The 20554-nt window shown below is 34.1% G+C and overlaps 1 protein-coding gene across 1 annotated transcript in view; it reads right to left on the bottom strand.

Moving 5' to 3' along the window:
- The window catches only part of LOC144965565 (angiotensin-converting enzyme-like), a 69030-nt gene that overhangs the window by 21737 nt on the left and 26739 nt on the right, over positions 1-20554 (bottom strand). The window contains exons 5-9 of the mRNA XM_078901050.1: positions 11395-11456; positions 10856-10985; positions 7606-7703; positions 2866-3038; positions 597-721 (exon numbers count right to left, since the gene is read on the bottom strand). Coding sequence (XP_078757176.1) covers positions 597-721; positions 2866-3038; positions 7606-7703; positions 10856-10985; positions 11395-11456 — 588 coding nt within the window. The remainder of the gene's footprint in view (positions 1-596; positions 722-2865; positions 3039-7605; positions 7704-10855; positions 10986-11394; positions 11457-20554) is intronic.

Raw genomic sequence — 20554 nt, 5'->3', positions numbered from 1 at the left:
TATTATTATTATTATTATTATCATTATTATTATTATTATTATTATTATTATTATTATTATTATTATTATTATTGTTATTATTATTATTATCCTTATTATCATCATCATCATCATCATCATCATCATCATCATCATCATCATCATCATCATCATCGTCATCATCATTGAGGTCTATGTTGTCGCTGTTCTCAGTATTTGAAATAACATGTTTTCTAGCCAAAAAAAAAGCGCCGTGTCACAATGTACAGTAATAAAATAAAATACGATTCAATAGTCTGATGTCACGCCGCCTGGCAACGGCGGCCATTTTGGTTCTAAACAAAGAAAATCATTACGTTATATTTTTCATGCTGGCAAGAACTTTTCATATGTCTTGTGATCAGAATGTGTAAAAGTCAAAACATGATCAAATGCATGTGTTTTTTCCCTCTGGATACGCTTTATACTCGCCGGAGAAATATTTCATACGGGCGTCCGCCATTGTTCCGATAGTTTAGAGCCAGTGTTACTAAGTTACCATGCGTCATTAGGAAGGAAGTGACGTTACGACTATTGAATCCTATTGGGATGATGAGAAAAATATAACATTTTCTAACCAGGATTTGCCCCGACTCGAAAATTGACGGGTTGGTATTTGTACAGCATCATATACTCAATGTGGCCCATTTCATGGTGTGCTGTGATTAAGTCTTTATGTGTGATAGTTGTGCGCATCTTAATCCTGTGGAATGTTACCAGCAATATGTATACATTATAATTACTTGTACTGTGGGTTGATACTTTCAATAAAAAATAAACAAATAAACAAATTTGTCGATCTTCAGCCGTTTACTAACATCCGATTTTGGCTAGGATATTTTTATTCAAATGGCAATTGATTATAATTGAGATATTTTTATCTAGCCCACAAAACGTGCCCAATGCCTTATACAACAAGCCCCAACCAATGCATGACGCCTGACATACCAATTATTTTTTCCACAAAGACAACACTTTTAGGCCATTTTACAACTGAGTGCTGTGAGAGAATGTGAGTGAAGAGCCATTTTTACCAAGGACTCAACTTTGCGTCCTCCTGATCGAGACTCGACAGCAAGTAACTCTCACGATAATCATTGTCTACAAATGTTGAAAGCTTGATTATTTCTTAAGCTCATCATGGACAGAGAAGAGAACTAATGAAGAAGTATTAGAGCAAGCGAAACTAAAAGGTTATTATTTCGTACAATAAGAAAAAGACAAATGCAATTTTTAGGGCACCTAAATCGACATAAATGTATTGAACATCTTGCTCTCACAGGAAAGATAGAAGGTAAAAAGAGTAAAGGTAGACCAAGAAAAACATATTTGAATAGTTTGAACAGCTGGATGACAAAGAAAGAGAAGAGTAATATTAGTTTTCTGAGGTTATCTGATCAGAGAGATGAATGGTGTACCATGATCACCGATGTCTGGCACAGACTTGGTACTTGAAGAAGAAGATGAAATAAACTGAAACAAGATAGATAGGGCATTTACATTAAAATGGAAAGAGTATACGTTTGACTCTTGATCACAATCGGCTCCAGGCAAGGTTTTAACTGATTTTTCAGTTTATTTAAATAGAAAATAAAGATAAAAGATAACCGACGACAAATCAATATTCTTTCTAAATAAATTCAACAAACAACGATAGATCCGTAGCCAGTTTTATGGCATCAACTGAGAAGATATGATCATCACTGAAAAATATGTTAAGACATCAAAAAATGTAAGTGTCCGTTATATATATATATATATATATATATATATATATATATATATATATATATATATATATATATATACCTTCTTTCTTTGGGGGTGGGGGGGAGGGGGGAGGGAATTCCACTCCACTCATGAGCATTGGTATGATATTGTGAATATCTTTGATATATTATTAGAGGAGCGAAAGTAGCAATCTAGAGTTCTGTGTAGGAATACATTATCATATCTCACAGATAAAATGTAAAATCATGAATGTTATTAATGCAATATTATGTAATTGCTTGAGTCAGAAGTCAGTATAGAGTTAGTAATAGAGACTTGTTATAATATATCACAGGGATAAAATGAAGCTCATCAGTTTTTGGAGAATATTTTAAAGATATTTATATATTATAAGAGGATGGAAATTAGCAATCTAGTGGTTAGGTTGGGAACACATTGTCATATCTCACAGATGAAATGTAAAACCATGAATGTTAACAGTAACAGTGTAATATTATATAAATGCTGGAGTCAGAGGAGTCAATACAGTGTTAGTAACATGATGCAGTTTTCAGAGAACAGACCAGGATTAGCTCCCCTTCGAAATTCTACTGGTAAATCTTTGTATTGAAGATAGTATGCTTTCTGTCCCATCTCATGGTGAGCAGTTTGAAAATGGTCTTGAGTGACCTCAGTGCACTGTTTTACTCTGGTTGATTAATTTGATAAAAGAGGAATATGATATAATCCAGCCAATTCAATTGCAATTTTATTACCGAACGGAATTACATTATCTTGTTTGGAATCGAAGCAGGAGAGAAATACCGGGATCAGCAATGAACTTGATTTTTGATATGCTTTGTCTGGCTGGTGATAATATTTCAAGTTGAGAAGCAGGGTGAGGAGGGCGAGGATGAGGATGATAAGCAACAGGATAGGTAGATAAGAAGAAGAAGAACAAGAAGAAGAAGAAGAAGAAGAAGAAGAAGAAGAAGAAGAAGAAGAAGAAGAAGAAGAAGAAGAAGAAGAAGAAGAAGAAGAAGAAGAAGAAGAAAGGAAGAAGAACAAGAACCAGTAGAGAAACAAGATAAAGAACAATCCCATTATCAATAATCAAACAGAATTAGCTTACATCACCTGAAATCTTCTTTGTTATAAAAATCCCAAGCTGATGCATGACAGACAACTTCTCGGCCATCTGTTGGTTTTTCAAGCATAGACTTTTCCCAGAACTTTGGTGGCATTTCGATCAAACCAAGAGATTTAAAGAAATCGTCAGTTGTGTGAAATATCTTTGTGGCAGTGTAATTCTGGAGTTTCAGAGAAAGACCGAGAAGTGGAATATGGGAAGAGGAGTAGATACAGAGTGTTGAATCAATTCTAGATTGCATATTCCCTTAACAAAAATATCCATAACAATTATGCATTATAACTGACTCATCGTCTAGAATCTGTAATATGTCAGGATGGATGAGATGTCAAAAAGCGATTTTAATTTTAAAATGACCAGCAATGTCGGATTTTGGTTTTTGTCACGTTAAGACCCAATCACTAAAACATATAAACGTTATACAAGTTTTTATCTAATACTATAAATTATATTTTCAACATCTAAACCATCAAGACATCTTACCGTTTTTTGATACGATGGGTCATAATTATTCGGCTATTGAAATTAACCTCACGCTTTTTCATTCTTTGGTAGGATACACCAGTCGGAAGTGGTCTTTCTTCTCTAATATACCAGGGTTATTTTTCTTTTGTCTTGCTAGATTGATAAAATTAATAATAAACTTCTACATGGTGTCAAATCTCTAGCAAAAGTTGTAGTGTAAATTAATGCATGACATTTTAATCAAGTCAATATTGATCAGAAACAAACTTAACATAACTGAAATGAAAACAGGTAAGTTGAATCAAATCCATAATTGTCCTGACACAATATGTGACCCATTGTCTTATCTGGTAATATGTCGGGATGAAAGGGTTGTCAGAAAAATATTTACACACCGTCATCTGTCGTAGAAATTGACAACTATTCTCTACACCGGAGCGATAGAGACTGTGCAAACAAAAAAAGGGGCGGTGGTGTGGGCGTGGACATAAACAATGATTGGTGTCACCTCAACAATATAAATAATATCTCGTCAATTTCGAACAACAACATTGAATTTTTGATTGTGGGTGCACGGCCATATTACTTACCAAGAGAATTTTCTAAAGTCAACATCACAACAGTTTAAATTCCCCCCAGTGCCGATGTAAATGTTGCCATAGAGACTCTGATCAACCATGTGGAAAATGAAAAAAGCAAATCGCGTGTGTTTTTATTGTGAAAGGCGATTTTAATCATTACAATTATATAATAATTTCTGGTCTTTCACAACTTGCTCAGTGCTTTACTCGTGACAAATAGACCCTCGATCTATTTTTCGGTACTGTAGACAAGTCCAATAAATGTTTTCCAAGAGATCCACTCGGTTCATCGGACCACAATATGCTGTTATTATTACCTATATATTATCGCCTTGGCATCAAACGTTTTAAGCCTGTGGTGAAGTGTGTTCAGGTCATGAATGACAGTGTGTGTGAGGAGTTACGTGGCTGCTTCGAGTGTACTGATTGGAATGTTTTTATTGACGCTTGTGATGATGTGAATGAACTTAATGATTGTGTGTCTGAGTATATAAAGTTTTGTGAGCAACAGGTGTGTGAAAGAAAAGAAGTTAAATGTTATCCAAATAACAAACCATGGATAACAAAAGAAATGAAATCCCTTTTAAATGAGAAAAAGTATATATTTATACATGGCACCAAAGATGAAATAAAAACTAAACAAAGATAAATCAGAGAAGAAATTATCAAATGTAATGTTACAAAACAAAAGTAGAGAGAAGTTTCCTATTAGGCGACATTAAAACAGCTTTGAAAGGCATGAAAACAATTATCAATTACAATGAAAGCAAATCTAAAGTACCCGACAATATCGATTTAAATGAACTGAACAAAATTTTACGCCTGTTTTGATTCTACCAATAATAATGAGTACAAAATTGTAAAGACTAAAAAATTATTGATTGAGCGTATGAATGATGAATGCGAGAATGAATTTAGTGAGTGTGAGACAAAAGATATGTTTTCTAGACTGAAAGAATGGAAGGCGGCTGGACCGGACGGTATAAAAGGTAAAATTTTGAAAACCTGTGCAAAACAATTATGCTATATTTATACTTATATTTTTAATATGTCTTTTTCGTACTCTCCCATCCCTAGTATTTGGAAAAACTCAGAAATCATTCTTGGCCCCAAAAAAGACAAAGTAAAATCAATGAATGATCTGAGACCTGTCGCTCTCACATCAATTGTCATGAAATGTTTTGAAAAACGTATTTTGTTACGAATCAATAACCATGTTAGACCTCTTTTAGACCCTTGTCAATTTGCCTACCAAAGTAAGCGCAGTTGTAGAAGATGCTATCCTTGTTTTTACAACTAATATCTATAAACATTTAGACACGCCTAAAAGCTACTGCAGAATTCTTTTTGTTGACTTTTCGTCCGCCTTTAATACGATTTAGCCCCAGCTCTTTGCTCATAAACTTTCTACTTTTAAAATTAATCCTTATATCATCTCCTGGGTGCTAGACCTCCTTACACATAGAATACAATATACAAGTAAGAGGAGATGTCTCCAATAACATAACTATAAATATTGGCGCTCCGCAGGACTGTGTAATCTCTTCCATGCTTTTTATACTTTATAAAAACGACTGTAAAAGGGCAGATCTAGGCATACCCCTTTTAAAATTTGCAGACGATACTACTCTACAAGGATTAATTACTAATAATGACGAAATAACTTATAAGGACAAAATAAATAAATTTGTTTCCTGGTGCGACAATAACCACCTTGAATTGAATGTAAGTAAGACCAAATAATTAATTATAGACTTTAGAAAAGATAAGAAGACCATATCACTATTAAAAATGAAAAAGTAGAGCAAGAAGTAGAAAAGAAATATCTAGGAGTCACCATGGACAACAAATTACGGTGGGACGTACATACCAGTTATATCAAGAGTAAAATTAATCAAAGAATGTACTTTTTACGGAAATTGTCCCAACTAAACTTTGACAAAACAATTTATACGTTATTTTATAGATCTGTTTAATGAAAGTGTTTTGATTTTTTGTATTACTGCCTGGGGGCGGGGGGTTGTCTTAGCTCAGCAAAAGCTAACTTTGACAGGATTATTAAAAGAGCTAAAAAACTTACCACAGGATCCATGTCTTTTAATGATTTATATGCAGATTAGTGCTTAAGAAAAATTGGAAAAAGTTTAGACAATCCAACAAATCCTTTAAATTATCAGATCACTAAGTCGAACAGCCTTACAGTTTCAGAATGTTTAATAAGGAAAATAATTTATAAATTTTGGTCTACGTCTGTTATAACTTTGAATTATTGTCTTTAAAATTCCTCCATACCCCCATTTTTAAACATCAATTTATAAAATCGCTTACTACAATTTTACAGTTTACCTATTCAGTCTATATGTCCCATCTAATTTATACTATGTAATTTTTCTCCGTCAATTTACAATATTATTATACTACATCTAATTCTTAGCTTTTTACTTTTTTTTCTTAAATATTGACATCATATACACTTTACTAGATACCTATATCATTAAAATCATATAATCTTGAAATTTATACTATGTAATTGTTCTTGTAGCTTACAATACCATTATACTATACCTATTACCAAGTTTTACTTTAACACATTTATTTACGTATATTATATTTATGTATGTATCATTGTCGGCATTTTATACGTACGTCTATACAAACATTTCCTTTCTGGATGAATAAAGTACATTATTATTATTATATTATTATTATTATTATTATTATTATTATTATTATTATTATTATTATTATTATTATTATTATTATTATTATTATTATTATTATTATTATTATTATTATTATTATTATTATTATTATTATTATTATTATATTATTATTATTATTATTATTATTATTATTATTATTATTATTATTATTATTATTATTATTATTATTATTATTATTATTTTATTATTATTATTATTATTATTATTATTATTATTATTATTATCATTATTATTATTATTATTATTATTATTATTATTATTATTACTATTATTATTATTATTATTATTATTATTATTATTATTATTATTATTATTATTATTATTATTATTATTATTATTATTATTATTATTAAAATGATCAGTCATATTATGAAAGTGTATCTTTTGCTCTTTCAGAAAACATCGATCAATCTCTTCAATTACAAGTCAGTAAAAATGACAAATGTCTTTACCAATGTCTCATCATTTTGACTCTCAATTCCATTTTCAACATCCAGAGTAACCAAACATATTACTGATTTGAGGCGTTTGGTCAGATATAATCTTTTTTGGCATTTTTATATAGAAGTCTCTGATGTGACAAATTCCGTGTTCAATCTAATTTCCATAATATATGAGTTTATTGTAGAATAAGAATTGATGACTTTGATGAAGGTAATATTCGTTTTACTTTGAAAATATTACGATCGTATAAAAAAAATTGTTTCTCCCCAATTTATTTCCCATTTGTATCTTATTCAAAACTATTCACATACTATCTAAAGAACGTTGGTTTCAAGGTAAGCGGTTATTGAAAAAGGACTATAAGTCTCGAATACTAAATATTCTTTTACAAGTTAGTTGCCCTAAAATTTGACCGATCTATGTACTGAAAGATTTCTACCCAAAATAGAAATTGTTGTCATGTCTATATATTACTAATGTAGATTCAGAAAATAATATTTAAAGTGCTTCTTACTTGTTTCACCATTTCGTCTGTGACATCCATTGAGCTTTTGTTCTTGAATGGTATGATGTCTTTAGCCAGCGAACTCCACTCTTTAGCCCATATGTTGCCTAAATTGTGGATTATAGAGAAAGTCTAGAAAAAGAAAGCTGTAGAAGGTTCTCCGTTGTTGTTGTCCATGTCAACAAAATATCGCCTTACAGACCTCATGTCTTGTCCTACGTGTTAAGCGGTGCTGTTGGCTAGGGCTTTGAGCACGTTTAGTGGATATTGAGGGATATAAATGCTCGTCTTTTTTCGAATGATATCATAATTTGGCTACTTTGCCATTGGCTTTGATGGTTTCAGTCAGATATTAGTGGCTGTCGGTTTAGTACAGTGGATGTCAGGAAAGCTCAGTGTTTTCAGATGGCTCAAAGGTGAAGTACTCACTTTACAAGCTATGGACAAGGTTTTTTCTTCCTTCGATATTGTCTATACACAGTAATGATTTGGTAGCTGGGTCTTTCAAATATTAGGAAAGGTATTTTTCTAATAGACTACTCAAAGGGTGGAAATAAATAATTACTAATAATGTTTCTATTAGATTTTAATATTAGTTTCCGTCTTTGTGGGAATTTTTTTCTCTGGCTGACTACATTTTTCTCATTTAAAGTTCCTGAATTAGTTAAGAATGTACATTCAATACTCGGAAGAGTCAAAATCATCATTGTGTTTCTCATTTTGTCCTGTTTTTTTAGTAAAATGAAGCATGTCCATTCAGACCATAGAAATTAAATAAACAACAGCTTCAGTAGTAGAAGTAATAGTAGTACTAGTAGTAGTTGTAGTAGTCGTAGTAGTAGTAGTAGTAGTAGTAGTAGTAGTAGTAGTAGTAGTAGTAGTAGTAGTAGTAGTAGTAGTAGTAGTAGTAGTAGTAGCCTAGAAAGAGGAGCTACGACTAGAAGGGACAACTCGCCGTTCGCGTGGCACACACCACACTTGCCTAGTGATTTGTTAGCGCGCGTTAGCAACACGCTCCTTGGCTGGCCGCCGGTTTCGCCTGGCTAGACTAGAGGGGGAGGGAGGGAAGGCCTAATTAAACTGGGCACGTGTGTGTGTGTGTGTACCCTTTGTTTTGTTTTTATTTTTATTGGGCCATGTGTTGTAGACACCCATCAGTGACTCTTTGTTGAAATTTAGTTTTTCATTTTAGTATTGAGTGGAGATCTGTTCCTACATGTTATAGACAACCATTAGTGACACTTGAGATTTCTAGATCTATAGCAGGCTAGTACTAAGAAGATCTGAGATATTTTAGATTGACTGGGTGAGTTGTACATTTTTATAGACAACCATTTGACACTTTGCATTTCTAATCTATACAGTTCTAAGATCTATTTGGTGCTTCTGCCCCTATCCTTCTTCTATTTTGTGCCCCCCCCCCCCCTCTTTTTCTCTCTCTCTCTCTCTCTCTCTATCTATCCTCTATCTATCTTCCCTCCCCCCTAGCCCCCTCCCCCCCCCCCCTCGCTCTCTCTATCTCTACTTCATCTATATTATTATATATCTAATCTATTCTACCTACCTACTCTAGCACCCCTCCCCCCCCATTCTCGCTAATATATATATAATATATATAATAATATAATATATAATATAATATATAATATATATATATATAATATCTACTTTACCTATCTGTCTATTAGTACCCCCACCGCCTAACCATATAATAAATAAATAAAATAATCACATAATAATTATATACTAATCATAATAATAATATATAATTAATAATAATAATATAATAATACATAAAAAACATTTTACTTGTACATAAATATGGCAATTTGCATTTAGTACACTTGTTATGACGTTATTAATACGTAACATGAACAATATTTCACTCCTACTTATCTCTCTCTCTCTCTCTCTCTCTCTCTCTCTCTCTCTCTCTCTCTTCTCTCTATCTCTATCACCCACAACACAACCACACACACACCTACATTGAGAATTATACATTTAGTTAAGTTTGTGACCCCACCCCCCCTGATTTCTCTCTCACTCTCTCTCTCTCTCTCTCTCCCCCTCTCTCTCTTATTACTCCTCCCCTCCTCTCTCCATCTCGTCTATACTATACTACCGAACCACCCAACCCAAATAATTTAAAATCCCAGAATACTTAACCAAAATAATATAATATTATAATATAATAAAATAATAATAATATAATAATAATAATAATAATAATAATAATAATAATAATAATAATAATAATCTTATATTCCATAAATATGCAATTTGTCATTTATTACACTTATTATAACTATATATTATATTATGATAACGATAACATTGAACAGAATTTTCACTCTACTTATTTGTTTCTCATTCTCTTTCTCTCTACTTCCTCCTCTTATTCTCTCTCTCATCTCTCACTCACTCACACACACACACACACACAATCTCTCATCCTCTCTCTCTTCTCTCTCTCTTCTCTCTCCTCTCTCTCTCTCTCTCTCTCTCTCTCTCTCTCTCTCTCTCTTATAAGATATATCTAGATCTACCAATGAATGTAAACATAGAAACATACACATAAACATACACATCCATAAACAGAAAGGCAGGCGACAAGCCGTATCTAGGGCAAACACTTAGCGAGGCACACGCACTTAGCGAGTCAACGTGCGAGGGCTGGTGACCATTGGCTCAAAGAAGGAGTGTCCCTTCTAGTAGCGTTAGCTCTCCTCTTTCTAGGGTAGTAGTAGTAGTAGTAGTAGTAGTAGTAGTAGTAGTAGTAGTAGGAGGAGGAGGAGGAGGAGGAGGAGGAGGAGTAGTAGTAGTAGTAGTAGTAGTAGTAGTAGTAGTAGTAGTAGTAGTAGTAGTAGTAGTAGTAGTAGTAGGAGTAGTAGTAGTAGTAGTAGTAGTAGTAGTAGTAGTAGTAGTAGTAGTAGTAATTTGGAGAGAAGAAGAAGAAGAAGAAGAAGAAGAAGAAGAAGAAGAAGAAGAAGAAGAAGAAGAAGAAGAAGAAGAAGAAGAAGAAGAAAAGGGAGAGGAGGAGGAGGGTGATAAGATGAAGGAGGAGATGGAGAAAAAAAAGGGGAAGAGAAACAGAAACATGATGATCATGATGATGATGATGATGATGATGATGATGATAATGAGGTGCAGGAGGAAGAGGAGGGGGGGGGGAGCAGGAGATGTTGGTGTTGTTTGAGGTGGAGAAGAGAGAAGAAATCGACGGAGAAGAAAATGATATATAATTAAATTCAATCCTCACCTAATAAATGCGCCGGAATGTGTCCGGAGGAGGGAAATTTATCAGCTCTATAAATCGCTTTCAGTTCTCTTCTCACATAGGCATGAAGATGTTCATACAAGGGACGGAGCTGATCAAATAACCTTTTTACCTGATCAAATAAATGTACAATATGTGATATATCGTGTCAAAACGGTATTATGTCGGTATAAAATATATATTAAAAATTGAAATTAAGGCCAAAATCACTATAATCACAATAATTTAGCTCTCTGGATCCCATGTATGGCACTCATTCTCTTTTTTATAAACAACAATATTCTCACTCAAGTTCCATAATAGTTTTCGTAAATAGCATCCAATTTTCTGAGTCTTCTACATTCCGACATAATACATTTTTGAGGCTTAGTTAATAAATAAGATATGATTATTGATATCAACAATAATTATTAAAAGTGTTTCCCATATTATACCAATCCATGAAGTGAAGAGTCCAGGTAAATCTTTATAGATTGAATTATCTGATTTTACCCATGGACGATAAATATCAAGGACTTTACCTCATCTTCAAAATCATCCATCTCGTAGGCCGATCGCCAATATTCTCCTGTGTCGGAATAACCTGCAATTAAAATTAAGTAAAGGAAATTTATCTCCGAGTCGATTGACTGCTCTCTCTCTCTCTCTCTCTCTCTCTCTCTCTCTCTCTCTCTCTCTCTCTCCTCTCTCTCTCTCTCTCTCTCTCTCTCTCTCTCTCTCTCTCCTATTTTTCACTTTCTTCCTAATTTATATCTATCCCTCTCTATCTATCTGATCTGGTATCTCGCATGTGGCCAACTTTCTGTGCGTTACAGTGATCAGACATTTCTTCTATCTTATAGTTAGTCCATCCAATACCATTCTGTTTGGTCTCTTTCTTTTTCCATGACACCATCCCATCCGTCGGTAGCACCACATTTCAAAAGCATCTATGATTTTTCCTATCCCAGTGTTCAATGTCCATGTCTCGCATCCATGAAAAATATAGACCAGGCGTAGCACTTTAGAAGTCGAATTCTAATTTTCCAGGTTATGTGTTTGTTAGAATCTTTTGGATTTTTGTGAATGCATTTTTGTCAAACCCTTTCTCCTTATTATTTCTTGTTTCGATTTTCCATCTTTTGTTATTAACTGCCCAAGTTATACAAAGCTTTCGACTTCTTCTATTGCATTTCCATCAAGTAATTGTAATTTTGGTGTTTCTGCATTTTTGGACATGATCATTGCTTTTGTTTTCTTAACATTCATTTTCAATCCTTTTTTTACTATCTTCTTTCAGTTTTGTGAGTAATGTTTGTAGCGGCACTGCGTTTTCTGCAAGCAGCGGCGTGTCGTCTGCCTATCTTAGGTTGTTAATGGTTCTCCCACCTACATTTATGCCAGGTTGTCCCTCTACTTCCTTGAATATGAACTCCATGTAAATATTAAATAGAGCTGGTGACATCACGCATTCCTGTCTAACGCCTCTTTTGATTTTTACAGAGTCTGAGATTCCTGCTTCTGTTTTTTTAGTTCTTTGGTTCCAGTACAAATTGGATTTAAGTGCTGAATTATTATTGTAAATTCCAATATTGGTCAGTGTATCTATCAAGTTTTAATGGTTGACAGTGTCGAAAGCTTTTGAATAGTCATTAAAGCATATAAATAAGTCTTTTTGTGTTTCCATAAATTTCTCTGCAATGATTTTTAGATTGAATATTGCCTCTCTTGTGCCCAACTTTTTCCTGAAACTTGTTTGTTCTTCACTTAGTTCAGGATCAATCGAGGTATTCATTCTTCTTAAGATGATAGTTAACAGTAGTTTGAGGGCGTGGTTCAAAAGACTAAATGTCCATAAATCAGAACTGTCCATTGCTTTTGTGGGGGTTTTTTTGGGAGCAGCACAAAAATAGAAGTTCTGAGGTCTTCTGGTATGTATGTTGTTGTGTATATTTTATAGTATAAATCTGTCAGTGTTGATGTCCCAAAATCTCCCAGAGCTTTAAGCATTTCTAAAGATATGTCCTCAAATACCAGGGGCTTTGCCGGCGTCGATGCTAGAGAGTGATTTTTCTACTTCCTCTTTCAGAATAACAGGGTCCTGCAGAAATTATTGTACTGGAATATTTCCTCTATCATAATCGAATAGATTTTCCACAAAATCAATCCATCTGGCCATGATCTTATCACTTTCAATGGAATTTTTTCCATCTTTATCTTTAATGCAGCTGCTTCTAGGTGTAGTTCTTCGGTTGAATTCTTTTATCTTGTTATACGCCGGGCCTTCGTTGTGTTCTTTACACAGTTTTTCAATTTGTAAACAGTTCATGTCAATCCGGTCTTCTTTGACTGAGATGCATTTTTGTATGGTTTTATTAATCTCTTTGTATTTCAATGTGTCTTTCTGTTTCTTTTTTTTTCTTTCATCAATTCAAGCACTTCTTTGGACATCCATGGTTGTTTTGTTCCTGGAGTGCCTTTGGAAGGAGACTCTCGCTTTTTCATTTATTGAATGTTTAAAACGTTCTCAATGTTTGTCAATTTCTTCCTTGACATAATTCATGTCATGTCCTGTGTTCATGAGGCTTTCAAATCGATTCCTGACCTCTATAGCATATTTTCCTGAATGTTTTCATCCTTTAGTATTTTACATTATACCTTGCATTTTTCATTTTCATCGAATTTGGTATTTTAAGCTTTACCTTCAATTTCATCATAACTGGAACACGGTCTGATTCAATATCAGGACCTGGGAAGGTTTTGCAGTTAGTTACACAGTTATATATATATATATATATATATATATATATATATATATATATATATATATATATATATATATATATATAACATTCATAGAGCTTTCAATGAGATTAAATCTCCTGTGCCATCGTTAACAATTTTCACTAACAGTAGCTCTTCAGGTTGGGGGTGCAAAAAGGTGAATTAAGTACAGTGGGTCAATAGTCTGAGAAGGACTAAAATAAGCATATCAATAATGTAGAAATGAAAGCAATGCTAGCAGCACTTAAGTGTTTTGAATCTGACTTGATAAACCAACATATCTCAATTGTGCCAGATATTAGCACTGCATTTGCATGTACCAATCATATGGGCACACGGCATTCTATTGAAAACAATGGCATTACGTTTGAAGTGTAGGAATTCTGTATCGAGCATAAATGTTGGATAAGTGCAGCACGTGTCCCTTGGAAACAAAATATCATTGCGGACAAAGAATCTAAAACTAATTGGGAACTAAAACCACACGATCTGAACAAAGATATTAAACATTTGGGGTTTATACCAGATTTTGATTTATTGCAAGTAGCTCCTATACTCAGTTTCATAGATTTGCCTCTTTTCACTATGATAAACAAGAGGAGAACATTGATGTATTGTCAATTAGTTGGAAACATTAAAATGTTATGCTTTTCCTCCTTTCAGCATTCTTGTAAAGGTGCTTCAAAAATAGCTCAATACAAAGCAACCGGGACCCACTTCTCAGACAATAAATTGCGACAAAGAAACCATTTTGCCTATCATGCAAAAGGGACCATCTACTTTTCCTCCATCTCCAAGAACAGCATACGCGCTATTTTTAAGAATGAAGCTAGACTTTCGAGCCTTCATTAATATCTTCAGATTTAGATAATTAGGTTGATTTAATTCTACATTCTTGGACTACAATATGTATATAAACAAATGGTTAGAATATATCAAAGTTTTTGGCAAACGAAAGTTTGATCATGCAACCCCTTGTTGGATTTAAGTGCTGAATTATTATCGTAAATTCCAATATTGGATCAAGTTTTATCTCCACTGGTTACCCATTGAAAAGCGCACATATTACAAAGCAGCGTGTCTTGTTTATAAGTGTCTGACTGGTATAGCACCGGGATATCTCACAGATCACGTGGTCATGTGTAAATTTGAAAAGTACACTTTAAGATCAAGTAATGATCAAACGAAAATTTCGGAAAAAAGATCAAGAACAAAATTTGGAGATAGATCGTTTGCTTGTTTCGGCCCCAAGATTTGTAATGACCTACCACGTGCAAGTCTTTACCTGCCTTTAAAAAGAATCTCAAGTCTCATCTTTACTGCTTTTATTGACGCTATGAATCCTTGACTTGGCTATGAATTCATTGCATTGTTTTATGGATTTTAAGATAAAGCCTGATTTTTACCAATATTTTTCTTCTACACATTACGAGAGATTTTTATTCACCACTTTATTTTTAATATCGGCGTTTTATTATCAATGCCGTCAACAACCAACGTCTCTTGTTGACGGCATTGAGTCAAATTCACACCCACGGGGTGGAACAAGAAAACAAAGGGTGATACCAGTGTTCACTGGCCACAGACCACATCGCCCCCACCATTACAAACCATCACGACCCCCACCTACATACACAACAATTGATTTAAAACCACGACCATTGCCATTGTCGTTGTCGTCGTAGTTATCGTCAGCACCACCACCATCGTCATCGCTGTCATCTTCCATATCGTTGCCACCACGACCACCATCACCATCGTCGTTATCATTAGCATCACCACCCCCATCCAATCTTATTACTTTACGGCAACAACGGCGGCGACAACAACAACAGCAAAGGAGTACAGATGACGAAAACAATTTGAAATGTGCTCTCCTGAATGCCCGCTCTGTGCGAAATAAAGCTGTGTTAATAAATGATTTTATCGTCGAAAACAAATTGGATTTATTCTTTATTACAGAGACTTGGCTAACATCTTCTGACACTATAACCATAAACGAGGTAATCCCCAGCGGCTATTCATATCATTAAGAAAATAGAGACCAAAGACGTGGAGGTGGTTGCCACCACGACCACCATCACCATCGTCGTTATCATTAGCATCACCACCCCCATCCAATCTTATTACTTTACGGCAACAACGGCGGCGACAACAACAACAACAAAGGAGTACAGATGACGAAAACAATTTGAAATGTGCTCTCCTGAATGCCCGCTCTGTGCGAAATAAAGTTGTGTTAATAAATGATTTTATCGTCGAAAACAAATTGGATTTATTCTTTATTACAGAGACTTGGCTAACATCTTCTGACACTATAACCATAAACGAGGTAACCCCCAGCGGCTATTCATATCATCAAGAAAATAGAGACCAAAGACGTGGAGGTGGTTTGATGTGTGTTTTTAGAGACCAATTGAATATTATCAAACGAGAAAAACAAAACTACGACTCATTCGAATGCATCGAAATTAACTTCAGTCATAATAACAGACATTTTAACGTCGTAACCATTTACAGACCACCACCATCAACTAAAAACAAGAGCACTAATAAAACTTTTCTAAAAGAATTTGAAGACTTTCTCCACGCAAAAAACACCGAGAATGGAGAAATTATTATTCTAGGTGATTTTAATTTTCATGCCGAGATTTCGAACAACTTCACTAAACTTCTAGAAATATTAAATTTCAAACAAAATGTCAAAGGACCAACTCACGAGGGTGGGCACACCCTCGATCTCGTTATCACACGGTCTATCGATACTTCCACTCGTGAGATCAGGATCGGAAGCCCAGACATTTCAGACCACCACCCACTATTTTTTAAGATCAATGTCCCTGTCCCAATTCCAAATCGGCGTACAGTCCGCTATAGAAAAACGGAAGACATAAATCACACCAAATTACTAGACCAAATTCGGGAGTTGGACATAAATAATAACGTTATACATACACACGGCGTCACAGAGAAATTAGATCTCCTCTACACATCACTCAATAATTGTCTGGAAAATCATGCGCCCCTCAAGTCCAGAACGATCGTCCTAAGACCAAATTCCAAATGGTTTCATGCTGAAATCCGAAAGGCCAAACATGACAGACGACAAAAGGAAGGTATTTGGCGTAAGTCTGGACTTGAAATTCACAAGCAAATATATAAAAAAGCCAAAAATTATATCAACCAACTAATAGTCAGTACCAAGCGGCAATATGTAAAGGACACTCTGATAAAAAGCATACTCGACTCGAAAAAGCTTTACAATACTGTCAAAGAAATGATCACACCATCGAATACAAATAATCTACCTAGAAATACATCTCCAAAAGAACTCTGTGACAAATTCAACACCTTTTTCATTGAGAAAATTTCCAACATCCGACAGGAACTAGACAACGACAGCCCCACAAATCTACATTCCAGCACGACATCACGAGTTGAAACAACAAGCATGACTTCACCAATGAACACAACAACAATGACAAGGCACGTGACATCGCCAGGAAGATCAACATCAACGGAAGAGACACTACAGGAGGACACAACACTTACCTGCACGACACGACCAACTAAATCTATGAACACCCGCCGTTATAATATGTTAACGTCGTTTGAACCCGTAACAATAGAGGAAGTTAAAAATACTTTGTCAGATATGCCTAATAAATCATGCCCGCTAAATAAAACACCAACTTGGCTCATAAAATCATGTTCAAAGTATCTTGCTCCAGCAATTGCATCTATCGTAAATGAAAGTCTAACGTTGCCCGATTTTCCAAATATGCTGAAACATGCCTTGGTTAGACCCCTGAAGAAAAAAGCAAATCTTGACTGCAATGATAAATAATTTTCGACCTTTGTCAAATTTAAATTTCATTTCTAAATTAATCGAAAAAGTCGTTGCTGCTCGTATTATTAACCATCTAGAGACGAATGCCTTAAATTGTTAAATTTCAATCTGCCTACAAAGCCTCCCATAGCACGGAAACGACATTACTTAAAGTTTTTAATGATATTGTAAATGATATAGATAATAAAAGTGCTGCGATGCTTGTTTTACTAGATTTAAGTGCGGCATTCGACACTATCGATCAAAATTTACTTTTGACTAGATTACGTGATCAATTTTATATCAGTGGCACAGCTTTGGACTGGTTAAAGGAATATTTGTTTGAAAGAACTCAGTCAGTAATTATAGAAAACCATGTATCAACTCCATCCATATTAACGTGTGGAGTGCCTCAGGGATCTATTCTCGGCCCCCTCCTTTTTACAATGTATACTGCTCCCCTTTCTCATATGATATCCACTTTTCCCATTGATTTTCATTTTTATGCTGATGACACTCAGCTGTATACAAAACTCAATAATGATTCAGAGCTGTCACCAGTATATGTTATGGAAAATTGCATTGCTAACATAAAGGATTGGATGAAACTAAACAAACTTAAATTTAATGATGACAAGACGGAAATGATAATTTTTGGAAATAGGTATCAACTCTCAAAAATATCTACAAATGAGATACTAGTGGGTGAAAATGCTATTAAACCTAGTTCTTGTGTGAGAAATCTTGGGGTGTATTTAGATCAAGGGTTATCTATGGAAGATCATGTTTAAAAAAATATGCCAATGTTGTAACTATCACATTAGAAACATTGGAAGAATCAGACATTATATTGATGAAGATATTACAAAGATGCTTGTTAATTCGTTTATTACTAGCAGATTAGATTATTGCAATTCCCTTCTCATTGGCTGTCAAAGTAGATTAATTCATCAACTACAAAAAATTCAAAATAAAGCGGCTAGACTTATAAAATTAACGAAAAAAAAGATCATATAACACGAGTTCTCCAGGAATTGCACTAGCTTCCTGTGAAGTATAGGATAGAATTTAAAATATTGTGCTATGTTTTTAGATGTCTGGATGGATTGGCACCTGAATAATTGCAGGAACTGATTAAAAAATATGAACCCACTCGAAATTTAAGATCATCTCAGTCCCAACTTCTAAAAGTTACCACCTCAAAATCCACTTTCGGTGATAATGCCTTTCCATTCATAGCTCCACGCCTATGGAACGCACTTAGTCCTCGGACAAAGTCCTGTGAAAATTTATCATCTTTCAGGAAATGTCTGAAGACTGAGTTGTTCCGCGAGGCTTATTTTTCATAAAATAGATGTTGCTTTGATTTTTGTTTTTTTGCATGCATGCTTATTATGTATCATGTAGTGTCGTGATTTTTAATTTTGTTGTTTTTAAACATTTTTATCTCTATTTTTATTATGTAAAGCGCCGCAGAGCACGATTGACATGGATGTTTAGGCGCTATATAAATTCATTATTTACTTACTTACTATTTACTTACTTACTTTTTTGTGTTTTGTTTTGTTTTTGTTGTTTTGTTTGTTTGTTTTTTTTTTGTTTGTTTTTTTTTTGTTTTTTTTTTTGGGGGGGGGTTGTTGTTTTATTGTTTTGTTTTTGTTTTGTTTTTTTTTTGTTTTTTTTTTGGGGTTTTTCACTCAAAATTGATAATTTACATGGTAAAGTGCCCAGAGCTTGTGTTTTACACGAGAATGAGCGCTGTATAAATGTGTATTATTATTATTATTATTATTATTATTATTATTATTATTATTATTATTATTATTATTATTATTATTATTATTATTATTATTATTATTATTATTATTATTATTATTATTATTATATGAGTTCTCCACAACATACCCTATGTCTTTTGGAGTTTTTGCTAATTTTTTCTAGAATATTTGCAAAAGGATTTAGCTGTACTATGGTTAATTTGGCTAGAAGTGAGGTGTCCGCCTATTTGTCTTCTTTTGTTTATCATAATCATGGGACCCTTGAAACTATTGTCAGACTTCTTAAAGGGGTTTACAACAAAAGACCAAGTCTACCTAAAGACACCAAGACGCGGAATGTTGATAACGACATAAATTCTATTATGGAATGGCCAGATGTTTGTTGCCCGTCTTTTAAACAATTGACGTTAAGATTGGTAATGTTATTGACTCTTTTAAATTCACGAAGAGGAGATGCTATACATAAGATAAATGTTGAGGGCGTTACGATCTATGAAGATAGGTGTGTTATTGTAAATTCATCTATTTTAGAAACCTCTGCATCTAAACATTATGATTTACCAATTGAATTGAAATCATTTTCTAATTAACGTTTATGTGCCATTGCCCACCTCAACCAATACTTGCTTGTCACAACGTATTTGAGACAGTCTAGCCAATTATTGATTTCTTATGTTAAAACAGTTAACCCTATTGCTCCCGATGGGTCAAAACAGTTTTCAAATCAGCAGGTGTCAACACAGATATGTTACTGCACATAGCACATGCTCTGCAACGACATCTGTTACGTTAGCGAGACATGGGTCATTGAAACATTTTTAGCCAAAGCTGTCTGGTCTCATGAAAATACGTTTTACAAATGTTATTGTAAATCCACAGAAGAGTCAGTGGATGAACATGGCCAGTGTAGTAAAGCTATTTTGAACGGTGCAAATGCAGACCTGCCTACTAATACGAACATTTCGTAAAAATACGAGGGCTCTTTCAGAAATAACCGAAAAATGCCCATTGCTCAGCAACCAGTGGAGATTTTTTAATTCTGTAAACGACATGATATTCCTTATTTCCCTACGGATATTCCCAGAAATTATGAAGTGCATCATTTTGCACAATGAATTTCTAGACGATTTTAAAGATGGCGGCCCACCTTGAAACTTGGTCAAAGGAGGAAATCAGAGCTGTCATACGTTTTTTGAACGCTAAAAGTCTGAATCCTACCGAAATTCATAAAGAACTTCAGAGTGTATATGATGAGCATGTTATAAGCCGTACACAAGTCTATCACTGGTGTAATTTGTTTGAAGCCGGCCA

This window comes from Berghia stephanieae, chromosome 2, assembly GCF_034508935.2.
Source record: "Berghia stephanieae isolate SIO BIC M18660-M18661 chromosome 2, UCSD_Bste_1.3, whole genome shotgun sequence".
Classification (NCBI taxonomy): domain Eukaryota; kingdom Metazoa; phylum Mollusca; class Gastropoda; order Nudibranchia; family Aeolidiidae; genus Berghia; species Berghia stephanieae.
Note: the sequence above shows the minus strand (reverse complement) of the source record. Positions and strands in the feature narration are given on the sequence as shown.